Source organism: Argopecten irradians, chromosome 1 (assembly GCF_041381155.1).
Source record: "Argopecten irradians isolate NY chromosome 1, Ai_NY, whole genome shotgun sequence".
Classification (NCBI taxonomy): Eukaryota; Metazoa; Mollusca; class Bivalvia; order Pectinida; family Pectinidae; genus Argopecten; species Argopecten irradians.
Window position 1 is genome coordinate 1,976,911 of NC_091134.1, and position 26,205 is coordinate 2,003,115.

Below are 26,205 nucleotides of genomic sequence, written 5' to 3' on the forward strand. Positions count from 1 at the left end.
TTTTTTGCCTGTGTCATGATGTGGACTACTCGCGTTTGTATGGTTGGACCCGACAGTGATATTTCAGATTTTGATAATAATAAGACTTATACATCACCAAACATTTACATTCAGACGTTTAATGCAAATATATGATAATTTTTTCGTTGCAAGAACAGTGATGCATTTGCAAAAGTATTTTAAACGTCGATGGTTATTGTTATGCAAATAGCCATTTCTGTGAGAGCACAAATGAAAAACAAATACATAAAAAAATCTGAATGTCACTTCATCAGCTAGTATTATTTAAAGTAAAACTTTCATATATAAGTCATGAGCGTGTGATTCTAATCTTGCTTACCTTTGTCCTGATGTTTAAAGTCCAAAAGTGAAAATGCACACGTCACCTATTTTATAGGATTCCATTGTATAAGCATCGACCACTCTAATGGGAAGGCTACTGTTGACATAGTGTATAACACGCTTACTATAAAATCCAAAGACGATGATTTACATTGCATAATGATATGAAACATTGGAATGAAACATTGGAATGGGACAATGGATTATCTAGCAATTAACATGATATACGACTTTATAATCTAAGAAATAATGCTCCTAGTCATCGCACGGTCATCGATACACATTCCCTCGCGATACGTTAAGCTAACATGGCAGGAAAACCCTGTGTCAGAGGTCAAACATGTTAATCACCTGGTGTTTCCTGTCAATTACTGCAGTTTCTTCTTTTATGACCAGATTTGATGAGTGTTTACATGGTATAGGACAGCAGAAGGCATTAGGCATGAGGCCGTTATGACATTGCAACAAACGACCAGTTCGCCTAAGGAGCAATGAAGGATATAATGCGGTTTAGCTTGTTTTTTCATTACCGTTTAAAGAGTGTAATGAAATCGACACAACATCACCGATCTTTGATGTTTGATGTTTAGCTGTTCAAATCTTACTTAAATCATTTTTAAATCAGTTTCTATTCTGTATATAACTTTTCAGACACCACCAGAGGTTAACACTAGTGAGAATCTGACTGTATGCCCACAACTAACGGTTAGAGAAATTCCAATGGCTGTACGTTACTAGGGGGAAAGACTGTACGTAACTAGGGGTAATGGCTGCACGTAACTAGGGGTAATGGCTGTACGTAACCAGGGATAATGGCTGTACGTAACCAGGGATAATGACTGTACGTAACCAGGGATAATGGCTGTACGTAACCAGGGATAATGGCTGTACGTAACCAGGGATAATGGCTGTACGTAACTAGGGATAATGGCTGTGCGTAACTATAGATAATGGCTGTACGTAACTAGTGGTAATGGCTCTACGTAACTAGGGGTAATGGCTCTACGTAACTAGGGGTAATGGTTGTACGTAACAAAGGGTAATGGCTGTACATAATAGTGGTAATGACTGTACGTAATTAGGGGTAATGGTTTATGTAACTAGGGGTAATGGCTGTACGTAACAAGGGGTAATGGTTGTTCGTAACTAGGGTTAATGGCTGTACGTAACTAGGGGGAATGACTGTACGTAATTTGGGATAATGACTGTACGTAATTTGGGATAATGCCTGTGCGTAACTAGGGGTAATAGATGTACGTTACTAGGAGTAATGGCTGTGCGTAACTACGGATAATGGCTGTACGTAACTAGGGGTTATGGCTGTACGTAACTAGAGGTAATAGATGTCATCCGTACAAAATGAAGCTGTGGAATTACGTAAAGGAATCTGAAAGAAATCATTTGCAGTGAACGGTAATTTTACGGATCAAATCATATGTAACATTAATGTAATACTATAATAAAGATTCAAGAAATTGAATTCATTATGCAATTTTCGGATTGTAGCATTAATGAATTTGTATTTTTTAATTTGAATTTGAATTTTAATGAAGATGCTCCACCGCCGACAGAGCATAAATGATATTCATCAATTGAACAATATTTGGTGATTAATCGTGTATATATATATGTCTAATTAGCACAAAAAATAATATAAGATAATTTATTTTGCCTTTGGTGCATGAGCAATCAGTACATCATTCAATATGGGATATAGTACCACGGATTTTTATCGGAATGCAATTAATTGTTTTTTATATTTTCAACTTGAAGTAAAATTAGAATCTCAAACTTTTCAATGGTGGTAATGGTCTAAAGTAAGAAAATTTTGTAACTGAAGAAAAATACTAAATCGTCTGCTCCTGTTTTTAATAGTGAAAAATACCATTTGTCAGCGGTGGAGCATCTTTAAGAACGCCTTCGTAGATGTCGGTATGTTTTGAGGGACTGCGGTTTATTTATGTTGTGTCTCCTTGTTGGTATAATGTGACCGGGCGGGGTGTGTTGCTTGGTGTTTTCGGAAGCATGCTTCAGTACTAGCACTTTATAGCACTATTCAAAAAGACAAATATTCCAAAACCACACCTCGCACTCCACACACACAAGACACCACATACATGAGAGGCCATCCTTACCCTGGCTGGTAATAGGACGTTAACGTTATAAAGTGAGCATGATACCTTTGTGTCTAAACACTGGTAGCATTTGTTTAGATTATAACAATTGCTTTGAAATACAAATATAACTTATCACTAAAAGTCTATGATCAAAAGTTGCGGAAAAGGGGAGCATCAAATTTCCCAACAAAAGAAATATCAAATAAATTAGAACGTTATTCTCATAATTATGAAAAGAAATTACATATTTGTTTGATATAGAAGGCCGTTAAGGATATGTTTCGCAGATACTCGGTGTGTAATGGATTAAGCATGCAAGTATCGTCACTCATAAAAGTAAATCCACATTGAACAAAATAATGTATTCACTTTTAACAATAGTATTTACAGGAGAACAGAGATACCATTCTAAGGCACTACCTGCGTGTTGGACGTCGTGTAGAACATCCGTTGCAACGTCGAGCTCATGTGTGAATTTACCTGTAGTATTCTTTATTTGAATTTACCTGTAATATTCTTTATTTGAATTTACCTGTAGTATTCTGTATTTGAATTTACCTGTAGTATTCTGTATTTGAATTTACCTGTAGTATTCTTTATTTGAATTTACCTGTAGTATTTTTTATTTGAATTTACTTTTAGTATTCTTTATTTGAATTTACCTGTAGTATTCTTTATTTGAATTTACCTGTAGTATTCTTTATTTGAATTTACCTGTAGTATTTTTTATTTGAATTTACTTTTAGTATTCTTTATTTGAATTTACCTGTAGTATTCTTTATTTGAATTTACCTGTAGTATTCTGTATTTGAAATTACCCGTAGTATTCTTTATTTGAATTTACCTGTAGTATTCTTTACTTGAATTTACCTGTAGTATTCTTTATTTGAATTTACCTGTAGTATTCTTTATTCATTGATAACGTTCACGTCATCAGTTTTTTCGAAATTACAGTTTTATGTCACAAGTAAAAGTAATCTCTAAAATCAATGTGTTGTCATCGGAAGATTGTATCATAATAGCAGAATACAAAAATTATTTTATGAATGAATTGTTTGAAGTTTTATTATAGCATGTCGCCACAAGCTGACGATTCTCGTTATTATGTAAACTTAAACAAGCGATGAAAGACGATGTCATTGTCACATAAGGGGAATCAAACAAAAATACAAATTTGATAAGGCCCATAGAAAACAAGGCTGGAGTTATCATTATGTAAAGTCATATAGACCTTTTATTTCCCCTTTGATATCAACAAATGTAATACCGTATGATGCATTTGTGTTCTAAATTGCAAAACGCTATCTACCTTTGTCTATAGAGGATGCAAGATTGCATATCCAGGTAAATGATTGCTTAGGAGAAAATGGTATGTTTACCTTACTTGGTACATATTCAAATCTTTGTCAAAACTGTTGGAACATTAAGAATGTCAAAATTGATCTATCAATACATAGCTAATGTTTAACAGTTTAATCTTTGAATTAGGTAATCTCTGCAACCCAGTCACACTATTAAGTGGTTTTGATCCAATATAGTACAGGATAGGCTGCTGGTCAACTTCCTGATTTTATTGTTTTACAAAGTTCAGAGATAAGAAAACTGTTGAAAAGGAAAAAAAGCGTTAGTTGACCATTGTAAAAAAACGATCACAATTCAACACGCAGTTTAAATATCAGCCCTGCTCCTGCTAAGCTGATGTTAGAATTGTACCTGCTATCCCTATTGCATGATTGTAAAAGTCTACTAAATTTAGAATATTATATTTTCGCTTCATCCTAATTTATTTTATTCTTCATAACGTCTCCCTTGCCACCGTCTTACTTTTGATCTGAAAGTGAGCGTTTGACCGTTTGAGGAAAGATCGAGGCTCTGTCCTATGGCAAAGACACACCATTGTTTAAAATGTGTTAGTTTCTGGTCCTGCTTAGCGTTCAGTATAATGAGCTTAATCGGATGACTGGTTTGCCCGTTTCAGTATAATACGAGAGGATTTGATGCGCTTGTTCGTTGTCATCAGTGGCATATTACAGTGGGATAGTACTATAAAAACTGCAGTCTTCCAAAACTTACAGTTACACACAGGTACACAGTACACTCATTGGGTCCTTGAATGACCCTTGATGCTAACAGAACGTTAACATATTAAACCAAAGCAAGCAGAAATGTAGGGTTAAGTACCGCCATTTTAAATATAGGGGGGGGTCATGAACACACAGCTAAATAACGAATATTATCGTGTTATGTAACACCATCATATAATTTCATAGCAATACCTATTCTGTAATTTTATAATGCAAACATGTTTCCATGATGTAATTTCTTGTTATTTCCCTTTTAGTGTGCAATCACAGAAATAGATGGTCTACGTGTAATTCCTACACGCGTGAGTGCAGTGTGACAAAATACACAACGATCATACAATATCTGATAGATACTTCTATTAATGAAAGTAAAATGGGGACACAGCTCTGGCATATTTCTCCAGTAAAAAGATCCAAATATTTAAATATCACAATTTTACTATTTTAATCGCGGCCTTTCAGATGACAAACATTATTTACGTTTTGAACCTGAAGAGCTAAAAATGCCCTTAGGCCGAAGTTTATGTGTCGATGTAACTTTGAATCCACAAAACGTTTTTGCATTTAGGCTTAATTGGGGTATTTCCGAACAGATTCTTTGCCTCTTGACATATTTGGATAAACATTAGCTCTGATTGATCCAATGTATGCATATGTTACGTCATGAATATTGATATGTGTATGAATTTCAATTTTAGATACTACACAGGCGCTAATATTATATTACCATTGGTTTCTCTAGAATGGATGATCTTATCGCTTCAAACATATTGATCGCATAAATACCCATGATTTGGCTCTTTCGCAGTTTGTCGCTGAATAGGATCCGCAACACTTCTCGTTGGCAGAGTAAGTTTGTCTTTATTCTTAACCTGAAACAGTTTTATTTGTATTCATTCTTTCATATTTACAAGGATAGATATATGTCAAAGTAAAATAATTTGCTATACTTTACACCAATTAACATAATGACTATTTTCTGTATCATTGTTTTCTGTGGCTATTGATAGGGCGATGATTCAAAACAAATACCACACAAAGAAACCGATCTAGAAGAAAACGTCGTACCGCCTCTTCTTAATAATTTATAGTTAGATTCAAAGGTTTTCTGTAGTTCACGCTGGGTCTTTTACCATGTTAGAATGAAATTGACCCTGTAGCATGACACAAAGATTCACATTTTTTCTATTCTAGTTTCTGATAAAACAACGTGAAAATGGTGGGAGGCTGAAGTTGGTTCCGAGTTCCGAGTTCCGAGTTCCGTTTAAGCTAAACGGAACTCGGAACCAGTTCCGAGTTCCGTTTAAGGAAGTTCTCTATCATTTTAGATAAAAGTTGTCAATGTGCTTTGCACATATTAGAAATGTTGCCTGTTGGCTTTTTAAATGGATTAATATTGGTAAATCCACTTTAATTTAGTTTTCGATCAACTCCCATTTCCCAGTTCCGTTTAAGTAAAACGGAACTCGGAACCAGTTCCGAGTTCCGTTTAAGGAAATTCTCTATCATTTTAGATAAAAGTTGTCAATGTGCTTTGCACATATGAGAAATGTTGCCTGTTGGCTTTTTTAATGGATTAATATTGTTCAATCCACTTTAATTTAGTTTTCGGTCAACTCCCATTTCCCAGTTCCGTTTAGCTTAAACGGAACTCGGAACTCGGAACCAACTTCAGCCTCCCGAAAATGGTTGCATTTTCTAGGATGCAGAAGGTGTCGGTTTGGCGTAGTACATTATACCTTCCCAGCGAATATTTGGTTTAGTAGAAATAAAAATACTAAAATAGAATTATTTAAATGATGGAGGAAAACGTTTAGATTATATGATTATATACATGATTATCTTGTTCAAGCAAGGCCAGTTTATGAGAATATGTATGAAATATTTAAGGCATACAAAAGTCTCACATCCCGTATCATTTCTGTACAGTTGTAAAAATTGTATTGTAAAGACCTTACAAGTACAAGAATGTATAATATGCATAGCTGACTTAAAGGATAATGAGCTAGGCGGTCACGTGGTCTTGTGATGTCACAGTAGTCCGTGGCTACACACGGTAAGCCTAGTACTATACATCTATACAGCACATATACAGATACGTTAGAACGGTTATTCTAGCTTTATGATGTAGATATTTTCAGTTTCAAAACGTTCCATTTACACCATTTCAAACATTCAAACAAGCATATATCTTACTTTATATCTAACTTTAGATTTAGATAATCAGTCCAATTTGATAGCGATATCAAAGTGATGTTCGGATCAGTCTGTACTGAGATTTAGATAGCATTTTATGTAAATCTCTGTGTAATAAAAAAAACATTATAATGTAACACTATCTTGTTACGAGTAAAATCACAAAAATAAGCATGAATATATCTAGAATGTGTGTTTTTATTTCAACTTCTGTCATAACGATGCAAACACGGCACAGTTTTGAGTAAAAATAAAATGTGGACGGTTGCAATTTTTCAGTTATGTGATATTGGATACTATAACGTATACTAAAAAGCAGAAATACGTCAATGATATTTCTGATATATGTTTTAAATTACAGTATAAGTGTAGATTTTAAAAAAAAATCATTATTTCAAAATCCTTGAAATAGCCTATTCATTGTCGATCCTTTTGTGCAATTAAAACTCAAACCAATAAAAGTTTGAACTGTAGAGTGCGAGTAGCTTTTAACAGACATATATATGCAATATATCGCATTACTTGATGTGTCTTTGGTGTTTTGTTATTCAGTATAGTAAACTATAGTTACTGAGCTAATATTGTCTACATAAAAAATATGCTCTTTTAAGACCAAACTCATAAGACCAAACTTGGACTGCCAAAATTTATTGGCACCAATTCAAACTATTGGCACCAATTCTAAGAAAGTCTCTCATGATGGATTTATCCTACCAATCACTTGGCCACCTGAAAGCTATTAAATTACTTCCCCAACAGGTACCACAACCTAATTTGCAATTCCCTACACTACTTGTATACAGACCTAAAAGGGAATCTCGCTCCGAATGGGTAAAGTGAATCAATACGATCGCAATCGTCTCCAATGAAATGTTTAACGGTTACAATTAATTGTTTAATATTTAAATGATCGATCACTTTCATGATAGCCTACATTTATGTGCGATCTCGACAACAAAGTAAAACTCGGCCCAAGTATATTCACGATTGTGAAATGTATTCCTAGTCGAATATCATAGGATATATCCTATAGTGAAACGAATTCAAAAAATGAAATATACAAATTATTAATTTCAATGAATTCATTATGTATCACAAAAAGAATGACTTTACTTTTAATACTTTGCCAAACTATCGACCACGCCCTCGCCATGCCGGATTATGAAGTCAGCGACAGGAAAATAAATCCATTCCCATCTAACAGAATACATTTGAGAAATCAATCCAAATTCAGATTAAAAATATAACTCAGATATTAAACAAAAAAATGCATCGAAAGTGAAGAAGTTGAGGGTTCAAACTAATATTTTTTCACATAAACTTAGCCTCTATCAAAGCTGTCGTTTTACCAAGATGTCTTCATTTAAAAAGGGGGAATAACTCGTCAGCAATTCTGACACAACTTTTTAAGGTATCGCGTTACCAAATCAATAGGTACCCTCCGATAACCGCACTATGTGGTTTATTGCCATAAGTGCTATTATTTGTTATTGAATTTCACATGCAAAATAAGTAGGTGGATTTACACAGATCTATCATCTATTTCAGATGGCCTCAAAGGATTCAAGAATGCACGATTTGGTTACCTTCCTACGACGAAACATGCTTGTGTTGCTAATGATGTTGTCAATATTCATTGGAGTCGGACTAGGGTGCGTGGTAAGAAAATCATGGTCCACCTCAGATAAACGGAACATTTTCTACTTAAAGTTCCCAGGGGAAATTATGCTGAGCACCCTACAGATGGTGTCTGTACCTCTCGTGGTTTCGAGTATCATTTCTTCCCTAGCCTCGTTGCCGATGAAGACTTCCGGTAGTATAGGGCTGAAGGCACTGATCTACTACATATCCACTACTGTATGTGGGGTCATTACCGGCACTGTGGCGATCGTTATTATTTCTTCTTCCAAGGAAACAACAGAACAAAGAGAAACAACCTCAGCAGGGACAAGTCAGCTAGATTCACTTTTGGATATGATAAGGTAGAGTGCGCGATGCCGTATGATTCTTAACTGAAAATAATGGTTACATGTTGCAATTACAATGTTCTGAAGCAACCTTCGCAATTGGAATTGATTAATATAATGATGTGTATGTAAGATTACAAAATAAAACTGATAGAAGATGAAACTGGTTCCTCATGTTGGCAAAATAACCTTGCATATTTTTTTCCCTTTCAGAAATGCTTTTCCCGCTAACCTTGTTAAAGCGACTCTTTCGAAGGTAATACCAAATATAAATATTCTATGTAAGATATTTCAAAAATACATATAACACAAGGCGCTTACTGCTCCTTACCATAATTATGTAGATAGATTGATATATGACCAGGATCAAAGCACATTGAAAGACGTGTGTTCCATTTGTCACCGTAATATTCTTCAATCACAAAAGATTCATTAGGTTTTATCCCTTTTTAGATGTTTCGTTAATCACAAAGTTAACACTTGTTTTAAATTGAATGCAATTTTAGATGTTTACAAAGCGATAATGTGTAAAATTCTACAATTAGTTATTACAAACGAAGACTAACGGGAGTTTTACCATTGTTTCAGAAACAATCGGTGTTAAATACAGTAGAAGATGCAAACCAAATGAACGATGTTACTGGAGGAAATATGTCGACAAGTAAAGTATTTTATGTATCTCTTTACCATATAATCTTTTTGTTATCTATTTCTACATTGACTTTAAACATCGTTACTAAATATATAAAAATTAATTCGAGGATAACGTCACGAAACGTTACTGGTAATATTTGCAATACTTTGAAATTCTCCAGAATGTAGACTTTTGTTGTTACTAGATTAAAAGGTATCAAAATTATGTTCATGTCATATTAACTTTCTGCTTTTAAAGGTCGCATATATAATAACTGCACTTGATTACATTTCAGGTAGTCTAACATCCTTTGGCGTCGTACCTACGGTTATATCAATACCCGGGACCAATATGCTCGGATTAATTGTAGCTTCAATTTTCATCGGCTGTATACTGTCCAGTTCGGGGGACAAGACCAGGCCACTTATTGACTTTTTTCAGAGCCTGTATCATACGATGATGAAACTGGTTTTAATATTTATTTGGTAAACATTGTCTTTTCCTTACCACCATGACTATATTGATTTTTGATAATAATTAATTTAAAAAAATAAAAAGACATAACAATTGTTTTACCCTTTTGGTTTGTTTTGTTAGGTTAACTATATATTAACTTACTATTAATAGCCATTAGGATGGCCTCCCATGTATAAGGATGCATGTGTGAAATGCGTGGTGCGTGTTTTGGGAGACTGATGTATGCGTTATGTCTTCTTGTATAGTTCAACTCTTGCCCTTTTTATCGTACTATATCACTGAAGCATGCCGCCGAAGACACCAAGCAACACACCTCACCCGGTCACATTATACTGACATCGGACGAACCAGTCGTCCCACTCCCTTAATACAGAGCGTAAACAGTTGCAGATACTATCACTTTTGTAGATGTGACTGTTGCGTTATTGACATCACCTAGTGTGTAACACAGGCTATGATTGTGTGGTGTGTTGAAAATGCGTTTTTAGTCTAGTATATAAAAATAATATTATTGCTCGAATTCCTCAGTTAAAATTCTCGTTCCAGCTATTCTGCATACACACCCTTATTCAACTGACATTATCAAGTCCAATGATCCTTATCGTTTTTACAGGTTTACCCCAGTCGGGCTGACATTCCTGGTAGCCACAGCGATAGTACAAGTAGAAAAGCCATCCGAAGCCTTGAAAGAGTTTGCTGTTTTTATATCAACTGTTATATTTTGTTTTCTTCTACACGGCTTTGGCACCGTTCCTATAATGTATTTTATTGTGACAAGGAAAAATCCTTATTCATTTCTAAGAAACATGTCGAAAGCATTATTGACAGCTTTTGGATCAACTTCAAGGTAACCAAGACCTTACTACTTTGAATATTTTATATTTTATCTTTTAAAGTATCCATCTGAGGCCATATAAAATTACATTATTGATTTACATGCTAAGGTAATTATTTGCTAGTAGGCATGATTTATACGATTTCTTTGATCTTAAGGTTGTTCACCTCTGGTAAGTCAAAACTTCCCTGTTTTGAACTTGGTTTTAGAAATAAGAGTTTATACCATAGAATGAAATGGACTATAAACATGTGCTCATGTGCTCGTTGTTGAGCTTTTGCCACTTAATGATACCTATTCAACAAACGATTGGATTTAATGGCGGTTTTGTCATTTTGACCACATACCAATGAATTAAAGACATAATATCTTAATGAGTTGTTTGATAATGAAAACACCCTTAATAAGGGTCTTTGTTATTCTGACCCTTTGAAAAGTGGCGGGAACTTACAACCTGGTCCAATCAAATTTTCGGTTAAATTATTGTGAAAAATAAAAAATGAAAAAACCGTTACAATATTGTTTCCTCTAAAAGAATTGCTTTATATTTCTTACAACAACTTCAGTTGAACATTATTGAATGGACATTACCAAAGTAACAAAGAATTGTTTTATATTTCTTACAACAACAATGTCAAATCAGTTGAAAATTGTTGAATGACCATTTTCACAGTTATTAAGTATTGCTATATATTTCTTACAACAACTTCAGTTGAACATTGGTGAATGGCCATTATCAAAGTAATAATGTTTTACTGCAGTGCTTCTGCTCTCCCCTTTACAATGGAATGTCTTATAAGGAAAAACAAGATCGACAAACGTGTGGTGAACTTCATCGCTCCGATAGGGGCGACCATCAACATGGACGGGGTCGCTCTATACATCCCTATGATGATCATCTTTATATCTCATCGCTTAGGGTTGACGTTAGATTTTACACGCTATGTTATAATTGGGTACGTATAATAATAAATCCTATTAGGACGTAAAATACATTAGGTTAATATCATCAATTAATACGCCATAGAATAAATCATATCGCCAACTTACAGCATCTACTCGTTAATCAACCTCATCCGTTACACTGAAAGTCAGATATAGTATACATTGGAAACGATATCAATGTTTGAGTCGGTAGATGTGTTTTGAAACTTCTTAGGTAAGTAGCCTTCATCATATGAAACTATAATTAGCTAACTGTTTGTCGATTTTTTTAGATTGTCGGCTATTGGTGTGTCTATTGGGGCGGCAGGTATCCCTGGTGCTGGTCTGATGTATATGTCAGTGGCTGCTGTGGCGGTCGGTCTACCTCCAGATCAGGTTCTCATCACTGCTCCTTTCGATTGGATTTTGTAAGTCGTTCATTAGCTAAAGTCTCAGCCATTCTTCACAATGATATGACGCCAAGGTCAAAATCGCCTCCTAACTTCCGTCATCTAGCAAAATATTCACATTAATGCCACTGGCGCACATACTGACCGATAACTATTGCCTTATATAAACCTATGCTAAATTCTTCATTCATCAATTCGATTCACGTGAATTTGTTCCACATCTGACGGAACTTTTTTTCTAACTTGACCATGAACTTTTACCGTCATTCAATACATGGCGTCAAATTATTTTTTTTTCCGGTTGTTCGTTTGTTTATTTGTTGATTAAAATTACATCCTATTAAAGGGACAATTCAGTCCAAGAGAACATTAAAATTTGTACATATATCGGGAAAAAACCCAGTTCAAATGGAAATTAGATCAGTCGGTTTCATTGCTGAAAAGCCCATGGTTCTGACATGTGTGTAGATGTTCAAACTCGCTCGCTGTCCGCCATTTCACATTGTGGTCGAACTTCTTGTATGCCGAACCCTGTCCCTTGCTCGTAGAGTAATGAAACTTTTGTCTAGAACTGCTCAAATCGCTCTGGCAGTAGTATGTTTACCTTATTAGGTGAATTGTCTTGCCTAAAAATCATTTTATCACCTTCTCAGTGGTTATGTAGTTTATTTGTTTAAAGTGCGTGACTTTGACTCGGGTATGGGTACAGCGTCCATAGTGTACCTGCTTAATCGTATTGATCAACTATTTGATATTTCAACGATATTAATTAAAATACTAAACAATAACGTGGAATTTGTCAATATTTCATGTTATATGTTTCATAAGAAATGTAGAACAATACATTTATGCCATATTTTGCTTCTTGGTTATGTAAAAGAATTAGCCTGAGTAAATTGTCCCTTTAACAGACACATGTAAGGACGGCCTTCTATGTATGTAGCATGAAGGTGTGTAGAGTGTATAGTGTTTTTTGTGAGACTGCAATATATTCGTTTGTGTCTTCTTGTATAGTGGAAGTCTTACCCTTTTTATAATACTACATTACTAAAGCGTGCCATTGCAAGCATCCAGATGGATTAGAAACACTGAATGTAAAGTGTATTTAGAATTAATGATACCAATGCATAGCTCAATAGTAAAAGAGATTTAAATTATTCTCTACACAGTGCACAATTCCGGACAATGATCAACGTGTCGGGTGACTCCTTCGGAGCTGGCATTATTCATCACCTGACTTACCCAGTGTTATCACAGGACAAGAACGTACTGGCGATTAACACAGATGATGTATTTGAAGAACCTGAAGAGAAAATTAATTTAGTTTGATAAGGATATAAGCTTTTTAACTATGAGCTACTTTATAACTTCATAATTAGTAGTGGTTGAGAGTAAATCAAGCAATATAGTTTGTGCTTGAGTAATCAAAAGCCCGAAAATGACCACTGTTAATACATTTGACCTCGCCAAAGAAAATGAATTAAATCAGAGATAATTTTATAGTTAAAGCATGTTGTTTTACGAAACCTGTAAATGTCAATAAATGAATTGTGAAATAAATATTCTAGAGAAACAACTGATGTTCTGTTCTTTGATGATATGTTTGTAACCCTGTTCAATACTAGCCACAATATAACGTTCGGCTAGAGAGAACTCCTCTTCAGCTCGATCAGTTGAGCGTCAGATTAGTAACCCAGAGGTCCCGAGTTCGATCCCTGACAGAAGAAGGTATTAAATATATTGTGAATCCTGCACCCTGTTACGTTGGCGCCCACGTCGGGACTCGGGAATAATACTGAACAATACCTGTAAAGGAATCGTTGTGACCTCTGAAAACTTGATGATAAGGTGACTCCTTGAGCGGAAGAATGTAACCCTGGTCAATACTAGCCGCAATATAACGCTCGGCTTAGGAGAACTTCTATTTAGCTCGTTCGGTTGAGCGTCAGACTGGTAATCCATAATAGGTCCCGAGATCGATCCCTGGCAGAGGCGGGTATTAAATGTATTGTCAATCCTGCACCCCGTTACATGTTGAATGTTTTAATCGAGAGTTTTCATGTTTTATTTACAAAGATGTAATTGTTATGTGCAACAACATTTCGTCTGTTTTTCATTTTGATGATTAATACATATCTTAAGTATTATGATACTCGAAGATAGCCATGACGGAACTGTAAAAGTGTGAAAGAAATGTTATTTTAAAAATTATTTCATAACTTTGCTGCATAAAGGAGATAACTCTCAAGAATTTTATTAACTTGCTTTTAAGTATAACAAGACTACTCTCCCCTGACATTAAATGAAAGATATAATTTTAAACATCACAGATATTTTATCTGTAAAAATAGATCTTTCAATTTGTAATGATTGATTGTCATATGTATATTTCAGTTTTATTCAGTCAATTAGTTACGAAATTTTTAGATACTTAATACTTGTCTATAAATATTACAAACACACAGGGATGTGACTTTGTGTATAATAATCAATATGTAGCGAAACATGTTGAATCGTTTGTAACGAAACTATAAATATTCATAAGACAAAAGAAGAACGAAAGCCATTGCCTTGAATAAATATATATATCAAACATGGCCTATCATTAAGATTTCAGCTTTCACGCGAAGAACCCTCGTATCAAGGTTATCGAAATTAGAATATAATCACAGAGTATGCACTCACCACATACATGTCACCATCATGATCTCTGAAGTTCATGGAACAACTTTTTATCAGTGACTTACTTGAAGTTTGCATTATGCGTCGTTTTATAAAATCTGATGATAGTGGGGCCATCTTTGATATTTATATTTCTATATTTCAAAAAACTCCGGGATCTTAAAAAATGGGTGGTTTCTTATTTACCATTGCTGTGGATACTCCATTTTGGAAATAACTGAAAACAATGAGACTAAAAAAGCATGATATTTCACGTGTATAACTTTTTAGTTTTGTGTTGGAAAAGCAGAAATACAAAATGCATGCTCCTTAAATTTTGAAAAAGAAGTTAAGTGATTGTGTGTAAAGTCCGCATATTTTAAATGAAAAAAAAATCAAAGGAGAAAATATTCATCAACGATAAATGCAGGATTTTTTTTGGGGGGTCTTATGTCAAATGAATGATATGATTTTCTAACAAGTAGCTTAGGCAGAGTTCTGTTGAACGTTCTGTAGTCATGAAAATTGTCAACTTGTTATTTAATCAAAACTGTGTTCATAGAATAATGTCACAGTTGCAGTTTCACATTTGAACAATAGAGTAATGATTATTCATAGAAACGGCGTTGTTGAGGAAGATCAATGTTTACCTATAAACATTATCATTATTATCTAGCCATGTAATATGACCATTTGAATTGCTTTCATTTATGGACAAGTTACTCTTTATTTATCTTATAAATATTTACACGATAATGCAATCATAATATAACGTATTTTTTTATTTTAATGCACGAAGATAAAGGGAAAAAAGAAAATTTTTTACCAAATTTTATTATCTAACTCCAAAAATGTAATTCCATTTTTTTTTTTAGATTGTTGCTGTTATTTACACACTATATTTATATATATTGTATTTTCTTTTTTGATGTCATCAGGAGTTACCGCCCATTACTTTGTATTTGTAGAGATGTCTTGTCAACATGTCACACGTACTTAGCTTATCATAGTATTCTGTCAAAAATTCAACTACCAATGTCAACAAATATAAAAGCCTTTCTGCTATTCGATCCATTTACACATCCCAAAACAATTCGTTGAAATAAGTAAAATTACACAACGGTTTTGCAAGTGAATTATCTCAAACATTTAAATCTATATAATATTATTCAAACGCAAATTCCAGGTAGCGGTTATTTCCTCTTAGGAAATAGGTATGGAGTTTTGTATTTGACAGCAAATGAGTTTTCTCTATTGGAGTGTCAGTGTTACTCGCACTGCTTTCATAGAGACCATCTGACTATCTGATTGTCAGAAAACATTTCACTTTTGAAATTCCCAATTAACCAGCCAATCAGAGGCCGAGTCAAAATTCTATCCTGGACTCAATTTTCTATAAATAGGGGCCATATCCAAAGCCTATTTTTCATTTAGATGGTTGTTCCCTTTATAGCACTGATCCAAATATTTGAGTTTCTTCCCTTTTAACGCTATTTGTTGTATTTCTAAAAGTCAATAAAAACGCATTTTTTTAAATTTAAGCCTTTTACTTTCAATAACAATAATTATAAATATTGATGAATTATTGAACATTAAAATAATAAATTATGTCATAGACACTCATTTATTTTACCAGTGCAGCTCCTCACATTGAATGTGATTCAACGCCTGCATTGCCGGGTAAAACATACTAAAGTAGTTTAGTCATCTATCAATTGTAATGTATCTGGTAATACTAAAAAGCAATAAATATAATACTTCACACAAGTAGATGCAGCTCCTCACGATAAAGTGAATCAATGCTTGCATAATACAACAAAATGACATCCATCATTTGTTTCGTTACAATTCACGATATTTTTTCCGGTTGTCAAAGTTCATTGTCCATAGGCATTTCGATCAGAGGCGGAAAGATATCATGGCTACAGTCCCGAGAGAAGCACAAGTGGTGAAAACAATCCAATCTTTGTTGATCCATTATCTGAAAGTAGATCATAATTTATTTATTTCATGGTTAGCATGGTTGTATTCATCGGCAAGTGCAACGTTATTAAAAATATGTATCTTAAGTTAATAAACAAAAGGTACTTTACTATGTAATTTATTTCATTACAACTACTTTGAAACTATTGAAAAGAGAAAGAAAAAAATCATTCAGATTTCAAAGATGTTAATCTAGAATAAACGATAAAGTCACGAATATGTAAAAGATACAAACCACCAGGTGGTGTAGCCGTTGTAGTTTCGGGTTCTGTAATAAATCATGAAAGATGTCAATGCAAGTTAAAAACATTCGTGTTTAGATAAAAAAAAAAATTTAACTGGTTTGTATATAACTGATCCCTATATATCAGCCTTGGTTTCTAAGGAAGTTGATAGACATTTTTCTCCTGTCGGTATATATGGATATTATTTATAGATATGTAATGGAGCAGTCTTGCTAAACATTTTTTGCTTCATCACTGTGCATTAGAATGTTTTTTTTTTATAAACTCAGAACGAATGTTTTTAATTTGTATTATCAACTTTAATATTCCAGTCATAAAGTCACAATACTTGATTCTTAGAATTTGGAGGCAGGGTTTTTTTTCTGTAAGCTATGGACGCAAGCAAAATAGGATATATTCACGACCTGGTAAGGCTTAGTATTAAATTCTAGTTTGAAAATGTTTTCACTTATGTCTAAAAAAAATCTAAATTTCAGTTCTGCAAATTTACAATCTAAGAATAGTTTTGTCATTTTTGCTTTGAAAAAGAAATATCTGCAGTCAAACCAGAGATTAAATCATTAGTACTGAAAATTTTTACTTTTAAATGTCAAAGTTCCTCTATATAATTTGCTCATTAATCATGATTATACATTAACGCGAGAGACCACTTTCAATGAAATCTATATATTATACTTAAATGAGAAAATATTCATGTTTTCAAGAGAGAAATTAAATTCTAACAACAAACATACGACTTTATCATCACCAAGCATTTTTTTATTTTTTTTTTAAATCTTTATAAGAGTAAGCAAATTTGGCAATTCGGCGGAAAATTATAGGAGAGGGTAATAAAAAAATTCTTACCGGGAGTGTTTCCTTCAGGGGGATCTATATCAAAATATTGGTTATTAAAATAATTAAAACTATTGGAAAACATTATCTGAAAGAAACATGTCGCAAGTAAATCAGTTCTATTCGCAAAACTAAAATGATATTGCACTGTTTAAATATACGGTTAATTATATTAATTAAATAGATTTGTGAAAATATTAAGAAGAATGTTGTACTCTTAAAATATGCTCCATCAGACAGAGCATAAAAGATATTCTTCATTTAAACAATACTTTATGCATACTCGTGTACATTTATGTCTAATAAATAACTGCAAATGCCCGATGTTGAAATTAAGATCGCGACGACTAATGGGTGGGACCATTACAGATCGGTAACTTATTTCATCACATACAACTATAGCACTTAGAAACTATAAGCAACATCACGGATAGACCCAAATCTGGTTGGTGAAATTTCTTGCTGGAGATAAGCTAATGCACACTTATACTCGGTGGACATACAAAATAGTTCCCATTTTTCTTAAACGCGGTTAAAACATATTTAGTATTAAGATTGAAAAAAATATTTTAACAAAATTTGCATTTACTGGACCTATGCATTTTGACAAACAAGCCACATGTTGATTAATTAATATGTATGTTTAATATTACAGCATTAAGCCTAATAAATACGAATTCGTTTCGATAATGACATTCCATACTGTGATCTCGAAAAAATGCTCTAATATTTTTCTACTATTATTTCTATATTCCTACTCATCTTACCTTGACATGTCTTCCCGCAAATTTCACCAGTATTACAACTTTGTTCACATTCTGGAAGATCAATATACTATACTTGATTGAAAATCTCAGTGAGTGTGAACTACACTCTGGAATATTGAATAATGGAACAACAAAATTACTTGATTACAGATGCGAGTTTGGGTTCATACTACAAATAGCAACCAACCACGTGTAGGACGGAGATGGGTCATTATTAATATTGCACAAGCTGACTGCAGTGAACGTTTGGGTGCTAGAAAAAGCGGTATCAATCACTTTCACTTTCATAAGAACCAGTTTAATTTCGTTATAAACCCTAATTTCAAAACACCTTTAATCTAAATTGTCCTTTTTTAATCAAAAACTTCATTTATTTTAAACAATTCTTCAATAAAATTACATTTAAATTTATTCAGAAATTACCTTTGCCGTAACTCAAATAATTAGACGATTCATTATATTTACAGTTTTCTTTATATTAAAGATGCTCCACCGCCGACAGAGCATAAACGACACTCATCATTTCAACAGTAATTGGTGTTTAATTGTGTATATATATGTCTAATTAACACAAAAAATAATATCAAATATTTTATTTTGATTTTGGTGCATGCGCAATCAGTGCTTCATTCTATATAGGACAAAGTGCCGCAGAATTTTTTCAGAATGCAATTAATTATTGTTGTATTTTTATTTTGAAGTAAAATTAGAAGCTCAACCTTTTCAAAGGTGGTGTTGGTGTAAAGTAAGTAACTTTTATAACTGAAGAAAATTACTTATTCGTTTGCTCTTATTTTTGATAGAGAAAAAATAACATTCGTCAGCAATGGAGCATCTTCAATTTGTTTTATACACTGTCTTACTGTCGAAAAATAGGCACTAACTATATCTGCATTAGTATTGCAACCTGATAACCCACAGTCAAAGAAATAGTCCATGTGGTAATCACGATGGGAAATAACAGGCTCTATTTAACAGCTAAGTTATAGGTTCAGACAAATGAAAAAAAAACAATTGGAAAGTGGGTATTGTTGTTGATTTTTACGTTTTGTCCATTTGGTCGAGGTTAAGAAGCGTGCATTTAGTCTCTTATTGCGTTACTTTTATTCACTACGTGCAATATATCCCTTGCTACCTGTGTTACACATATGTCCAAACATTTTAAACATATTAAGTTGATGGTTCTATAGCATTGGTTAGATGTCGAATAATTAAACTCGAAAGCTAAAGTACAGTTAATTACTGTTCACGTGTCAAACCGGGATCATCTTATATAAACATGCATATCATTTTACAATTTATTACATATATTTCGTTTCAGCCTCAGAAGTGTACATACCTGTGACACATTCTGCTTGACACTTTCCTCCCGTTCCACAATCATCATTAACATCAGTACAAGTTGCTGTACCACCTGGGTGTACATTCAAATCAATTTACATTGTATTAAACATTATTGGACATAATTTGTTTGTGATGAAGAAAAAGACATTAAATGTAAAACATACATATGTTTTAGACTAACATCGATTGCCATTCCCTGATTCAAACATATTTTATCGCTAAGTTAATTTAGTATTTAGATATTAGTACAACCATTGTGATAAAATATCAATGATAACACTTTGTTCAGAGAGAAAGAGAGAGAAAATGATTTTAGATATTGAAAGACAGAATGAAAAACAAGGTCGTTCATTTTTTTATCTGACAGTAAGTGTGTGATATCAATATTTCCATATAAAATGTAAATATCACATAACGTGAAAAGGAACTATCTTTGTATATTTCCCGCAGGCTAATTGATCTAAAAAATCTAAACAGAAGCGAGCTATCTAACTCAATGTTTTCCAAACTCCATAGAATCTGCAGACTATACGACAGCAATTGCATATATATGAAGCTCGGTCATAAAAAACAAAAAATAGCATCACATACATAACTAGTTTGTCCTATGCTTGTTGATAAATCGTCGTACTCACCGGCAATAGCTTGATTGTCTGTAGTGGCTGTAAACAAATATATGTAATTCTGAAGGATGGGTATGGATGTTAAATAACGAATGTTCGTTGGATATGGAATTTATTTTCACTCGAGTGAATTGTTTTAAAAATATCAAGACATGTGCTTTTCGGGAGTGCATTAGGGCTTTCCCTGACCATGTTCAGATCTACACTGACGGATCAAAAGATGGTGATAATGTTGCGGCAGCATGCTGTACATCTAATCACTGCTCCTCTATCCGACTCCCGGATGTTGCCTCCATTTTTCTCTGCGGAAGCTTGTGCTATCGGTCTGGCTCTTTGACCACATCGAAGAACACGAGACTCTCTTTCGGTTCTTCAGGCTTTGAAATCAAGAAACCCTAGAAATACTCTAATTCAAAAATTTTTAATCCGAACATTTCGATTATCTTCTAAAACTCAAATTACTTATCTCTGGATTCCCAGTCATATGGGTATATAAAGGGGAATGAACAGGCCTGATTAAAGCAGCTAAGGACTGCTCTTCGCCTAGCACAAACAGATTTGAAACTACCATACACCGACATCAAACCTTCAATTCAGTTAGCCATCAAGCACCATTGGCAAACAAAGGTGGTCTACCAAAACAAACAATAAACTGTTTAAATTCAACCTACACTTAATCCTAAACTGTTCAGTCGGAGAGACCGCAGAGAGGAAGTTGTTCTCTCTCGGCTCCGAACTGAACACACATATTTTACACATTCCTATCTATTGAGAGGGGAGAATCCTCCCACATGCAATGCATGTGATTCTCCTCTCACAGTGGAGCATATTTTAGTGCACTGTATTTAATTTTAAGCACATACGAGATAAGTACTACGATGTCTCCGACATGTACACTTTGTTCAATGTCGTGAGACATAATCGTATTTTAATTAACTCGAAGAAATCGGTATTTTAGATAAAATATGAACGTTTTCTCATCATGTCATCGTATCAACTTAACATTTCATCGTTTCATCAACATTGTGCATGAGTTATCTCGTGTGTTTTAGCCAAAACTATTTTATCCCATGCAAACCTTTTTTTATCAAATAAACGTTTACAGTCTGTGTTTTAATCCTTACTTGCCTTTTCTTACCCTGATCTTTTATCCTGATATTAATGTCTGACTTGTAGTTTGGCCCTAAATGACCTTAGTTGTCGATGGGTCGTAAAACTCAAACAAACAAACAAACAAACAAGCTTTGGCAAATGTCTTTTGCATCTATAAATCAGTTTAAATATTAAACAGCCATGAGTGCGCATAACATCTTTCTGCATCAATACAAACAATCTGCCAAAATACGTACAATTCTTTAAACCTTGATGCCCTTATTAACATTATCAAGTTGGTCTCTTCTCAATACGAATGCAACTGACAATCTAATGGATCTATGGGGGGATAACAAGAGATCTATGGGTCTTCACGGTGACCTCATATCTTGACATATTATACAATACTGTCATCAAAATTGTTTCCTCAATTTTTTATGGGATACTGCCAAACCCTCACCAATTTCAAACTCTTCTATGACATTATAGGTGTTGGGGGCACACAGTCCCGTCCAGCATCAGTGAATGTCTACACAAGCTATTTTGTTGACAACTTAGAACATCATTACAAAGGGCAATACCCATGTAGGTTAATATCAGATAATTTCCATATTAATATAAGACATTAGACTGCTAATGAAAGTTTCATTAGTTCGGTAAATATTGTCTATTTTTGGAAAAGGCAATAACTCTTACACTACTGTCCAATAGTTCTGATCTTCTTGTCTGTAATCTTACTAAAAATAGGTTGTATACAAAGTTTCAAATATTTAGAAAATATTTACTATAGTTATTTATTATAAAGTCTGTTTACACCCATTTTTGCATACTTAAGTTTCAAATAAGTTTCTATTAAAGTTGTATGGGAACCATATAAGCCATACAAAGTTTCATTTGCAATATTTACTCAAATATGGTCACAAGGTCCAATAGTGTTATTATTGCAAATGGCAATAACTCCAATTTCGAATCCGCGACTGTTATATTATTTTTATTACTCACTCAACGATACTGAGTCGCTCCACCTTAGCTATTGATATATGATCAAATTTGAAATTACCAAAACTTATTTTAACATATTTCAAAGATGTCGTTGGCATATTTCTAATCAATCGCAATAATTTGAACTGTATTTTAGGTCCTTTTGACTACCGTAGTTACAAAACTAAGCAACCAACACTGTTTTTTTTAATTTGACAACGGAAATGCAAAAGAACACCATTTATGTAAATATATAGATAGAAATTGACCACAAATTGACCATAGTTAAATCACAGCGAATGTGATATTCAGGTCAATTTATGGTGAAATTCAGATTAGTTTTTAATCTGTAATTGACTATTCTGCTCGTTTTGAGGTCAATTTCTGGTAAATTTTGCCTATGTACTGAAAACCTTCTTGTACTTTTAATTTATTTGTTTTTAATTCAGTAGACCAATGGGTCCACTTACAGGCTTGATCGAATCAATGAAATTTAAATTAACATTTCAACATATAAATATCACAGTAATTAAAATTAATATGCAAATTGCTTATATATCAATGTACATGTACAAATATGTTAAATAATGTGGAAATGTCACAAATGAAATACATGTACATGAAATACATAAATGTTGACATTATGAAGGTTAACTAAAAGTGATCTATCTAAAAGCATGTTCATTTGAATTCTGAATTAAAAAGTTCAAGTGAACCATTGGAAAAAAACTGTGATGAATAATTACCAGTATGATTTTAAATTGCCTGCACTCTGTTTAGAACACTATGCTTTTGAATAATATTATGGTGCAGGATAAAATATTTCACCGATACAAAATTTTAAAAATCGATGGGGGACTAAAACAATAATTTCTCCGGTTAAAAGTATCAAATAGACTTTTTACCCCTTTGAACTATAAGGGAGGATCAAACAATTGCTTGGAAACACAGCTTACCTTTGCATGACCAGCCACACTCTTTCCCTGGATCTGGGCAATTACCAGTGCACGTTGTCGGTTGTCAGGTGCTCAAAATGCAACACAAGAGAGTAAAAATCTATACTTCTATTCAATGTATTTTTATGATGCAATACATGGTTATACCAATAAGAGGACGATACGATGTTTTTCGTTGTCGATATAATCATGTAATGACCTAAATCAAGAGGGTTATAATACGTCGATTTCGAGAACACAAAAATGACGTTGGTTAAGTACCATGTATCGTCGAATAGATTCACACTCTGGGGATTGTGAAGTGAATTTTGCAATGTAAATATTAGATTTAAAAACTGATATATTTAGCAGGTTTATAGGAAAAAATAAAATCTTAAATCACACTTAATTTGTAAATGGTTATTTGCATATGTGCACTTATGAGTTATAAACTACATTCATGTAGCTCCAAGTGAGTATCATTATTAAAAGGTAAACCGTTCCTTCTCTGATAATCATTTACTTTCATACTCAAAATGTATTTACAGATTACGTTTATTGTTGCATACTTATGTTAATACCAAAGTATGTTAATATCACGAATTGACGTTTAAGTTATATATGCCTGTATAGTTTTCTTCATTAATCTATTGAAAACAATAAGGTTTGATGAAGTAAGCCGTGAAATTCATTCAAATGTCTTCAAATGCCTTATCATGTACTATGAAATTGTTGCTTTTTTTATGACTTATATATATGTTAAGATGGAAATATATAATCAGAAATCACTTTACAATTACTAATAAGACTTTAAAAATGTAAAGTGAATTTGTAGACCACAATTTGTTTTCATGGTCTCACCGTATGTACTCATTTCACTTCACTATATGTGTTAGTATAATGATTTTAGGCAGTACTGCGAAAAATCATTTTCAGCTCTTATTTGTACTTGTAAAATTAAAATCAATTGATTAAAGGCCCACTACCTTTCCGAAACGGCTTTTAATTTTTTAAAATGGGAATGTAAAACAAGATCGATAATTTAGTAGAGTCTTATAAATTATTAACTTACCGTTAACACCACTTTTATCATTATCTTGTGAACGATTTTATCAAAATAAATAAAATGTTTATTTTCATAACGCGGGTCGTCTTATGTTTCCCGCCGTCGTCCTAAATACCGCGCGGTAGTTGACTATCACTGCGCCAGACGGCAAAACAGCATATTGACTCTCCACTGTTTTCATATATTACGCAGGAAATCTTGCATATGTTTGGTGTCGTAACCTTATTTTAGGTCATCAGTAACGCATTTTTCTGATGTTATTAATGTTTTTTAAGAAATCTTTATATTTTGCTCCGGAAAGGTAATGGGCCTTTAAAAGAACTATAAATTTCAAAATTCTCAAAAAGCATGTACAATGTATATGTTGATGATATATAATATCTGCACTGACAAAATGTGTACGCCTTTGTTTCATGATGTAATATAATCTTACCTGTGCCTTTGATACATCCGCGTTGACATGTTTGACCGTTTTGGCAGTCCTTGCTGGTTAAGCAGATGTATCCATTGACTATGAAAAATACTATCTTGATAAATATGTCAAATATAAAAACAATGTATGAATCAGCACAGTCTTTTCATTACAACATACGTTACAATTTAAAGGAAGATTGATACGATTCCTTACAGAAACAGAGAGTAGAATAATTTTATTAAATTTGCATGAAATGCCATTTTACGGCTTGGATATTCAAGCAGTGGCAATTTAACTCTAACTCGATCAAACAATCAGAAAGTTTTATTTTCAAGTAATAATGTAAAATCAATGATTTATTGTTATACAATCAGTAGATCAACATGCGATATAGTTCACGTCACCGAAAATGAACAAATCTAATAAAAGAATTAAGTGATTTTTTTAGGAAAAGTAATAATTTATCAATTATCCTCGTCCCGAACAAATGAGAAAATCACGTAATGCACTAGATAAATAACACTAATTATTTTATTGATGATTATTAAAATGTATACGAACCATGGCCATAGGTTAACGCCACCAACAAAACCGAAGGAATAATCTTCATCCTGATAAAAAAAATTCATATAAATATTATTGTATCATTTTGAATATGTAATTATATAGATAACAAAACTGATACTAAAACATTTTTCTTGCTTTTTATATTAATTCTTATTCCAATGTTTAATGTAATGGATCCAAAACTTGTTTTATTATTTTTGTATGACAATGGATGTGTTTCGAGATTTCATCTTTGCTCAGAAACACTCGTATTAAAAATTCAGTAGTCCTATGTTACAACTCATGCGCATGTAAAATCAAAGTTATTTAATAAGGTACAATGTTGTACTTTACTTTTTTCAACTTTTTTTTTCAAAGTGCAAAAATGCTGCTAGACTTACCTCTTTCTGGGAGCGGTTGTATGTTGTCGAACGAATGGTTCCTACGCTCTGTCCTGGAGGTTGGTAAGGGACGTTTTATAGGGTTTTTGACGAAAGTTGTGTTTATTGTACCTATAGCGACGCATCCACGTGACAGAAATGAATTTATTGTAGCCAGGCTTTGTGCACTTGAAGACGCACTTTTATAGTACCACGTGTTTTACAATGGTATTGTAAGATTCAGATTTAACACGTTTACATTCCATGTCGTAGTAACCATGCTTGCTTCTGTGTTTATGATTATACTTTAACAAACCATTGGCATAACACTCTTCAGCGGTTTTCAT

General features: G+C 33.3%; 1 protein-coding gene and 2 long non-coding RNA genes across 3 annotated transcripts; 1 reads left to right on the top strand and 2 right to left on the bottom strand.

Moving 5' to 3' along the window:
* Positions 1-9,664: 9,664 nt before the first annotated feature.
* LOC138309294 (excitatory amino acid transporter 1-like) lies at positions 9,665-13,465 on the top strand. The gene is made up of 5 exons (XM_069250475.1): positions 9,665-9,825; positions 10,431-10,664; positions 11,414-11,608; positions 11,870-12,004; positions 13,156-13,465. The coding sequence occupies exons 1-5, from the start codon at positions 9,692-9,694 to the stop codon at positions 13,313-13,315; spliced, it is 858 nt and encodes a 285-aa protein (XP_069106576.1). The 5' UTR covers positions 9,665-9,691; the 3' UTR covers positions 13,316-13,465.
* Positions 13,466-17,721: 4,256 nt separating this feature from the next.
* LOC138309304 (uncharacterized) lies at positions 17,722-23,498 on the bottom strand. Its single transcript, XR_011206239.1, has 5 exons — positions 23,473-23,498; positions 20,456-20,482; positions 19,816-19,890; positions 18,477-18,527; positions 17,722-17,745 (listed from the first exon to the last, which is right to left on the bottom strand). It is a non-coding gene; the product is annotated as an uncharacterized lncRNA (long non-coding RNA).
* A 1,433-nt stretch (positions 23,499-24,931) lies between these two features.
* LOC138309312 (uncharacterized) lies at positions 24,932-25,987 on the bottom strand. Its single transcript, XR_011206247.1, has 3 exons — positions 25,880-25,987; positions 25,494-25,543; positions 24,932-25,028 (listed from the first exon to the last, which is right to left on the bottom strand). It is a non-coding gene; the product is annotated as an uncharacterized lncRNA (long non-coding RNA).
* Between the last annotated feature and the right edge of the window lie 218 nt (positions 25,988-26,205).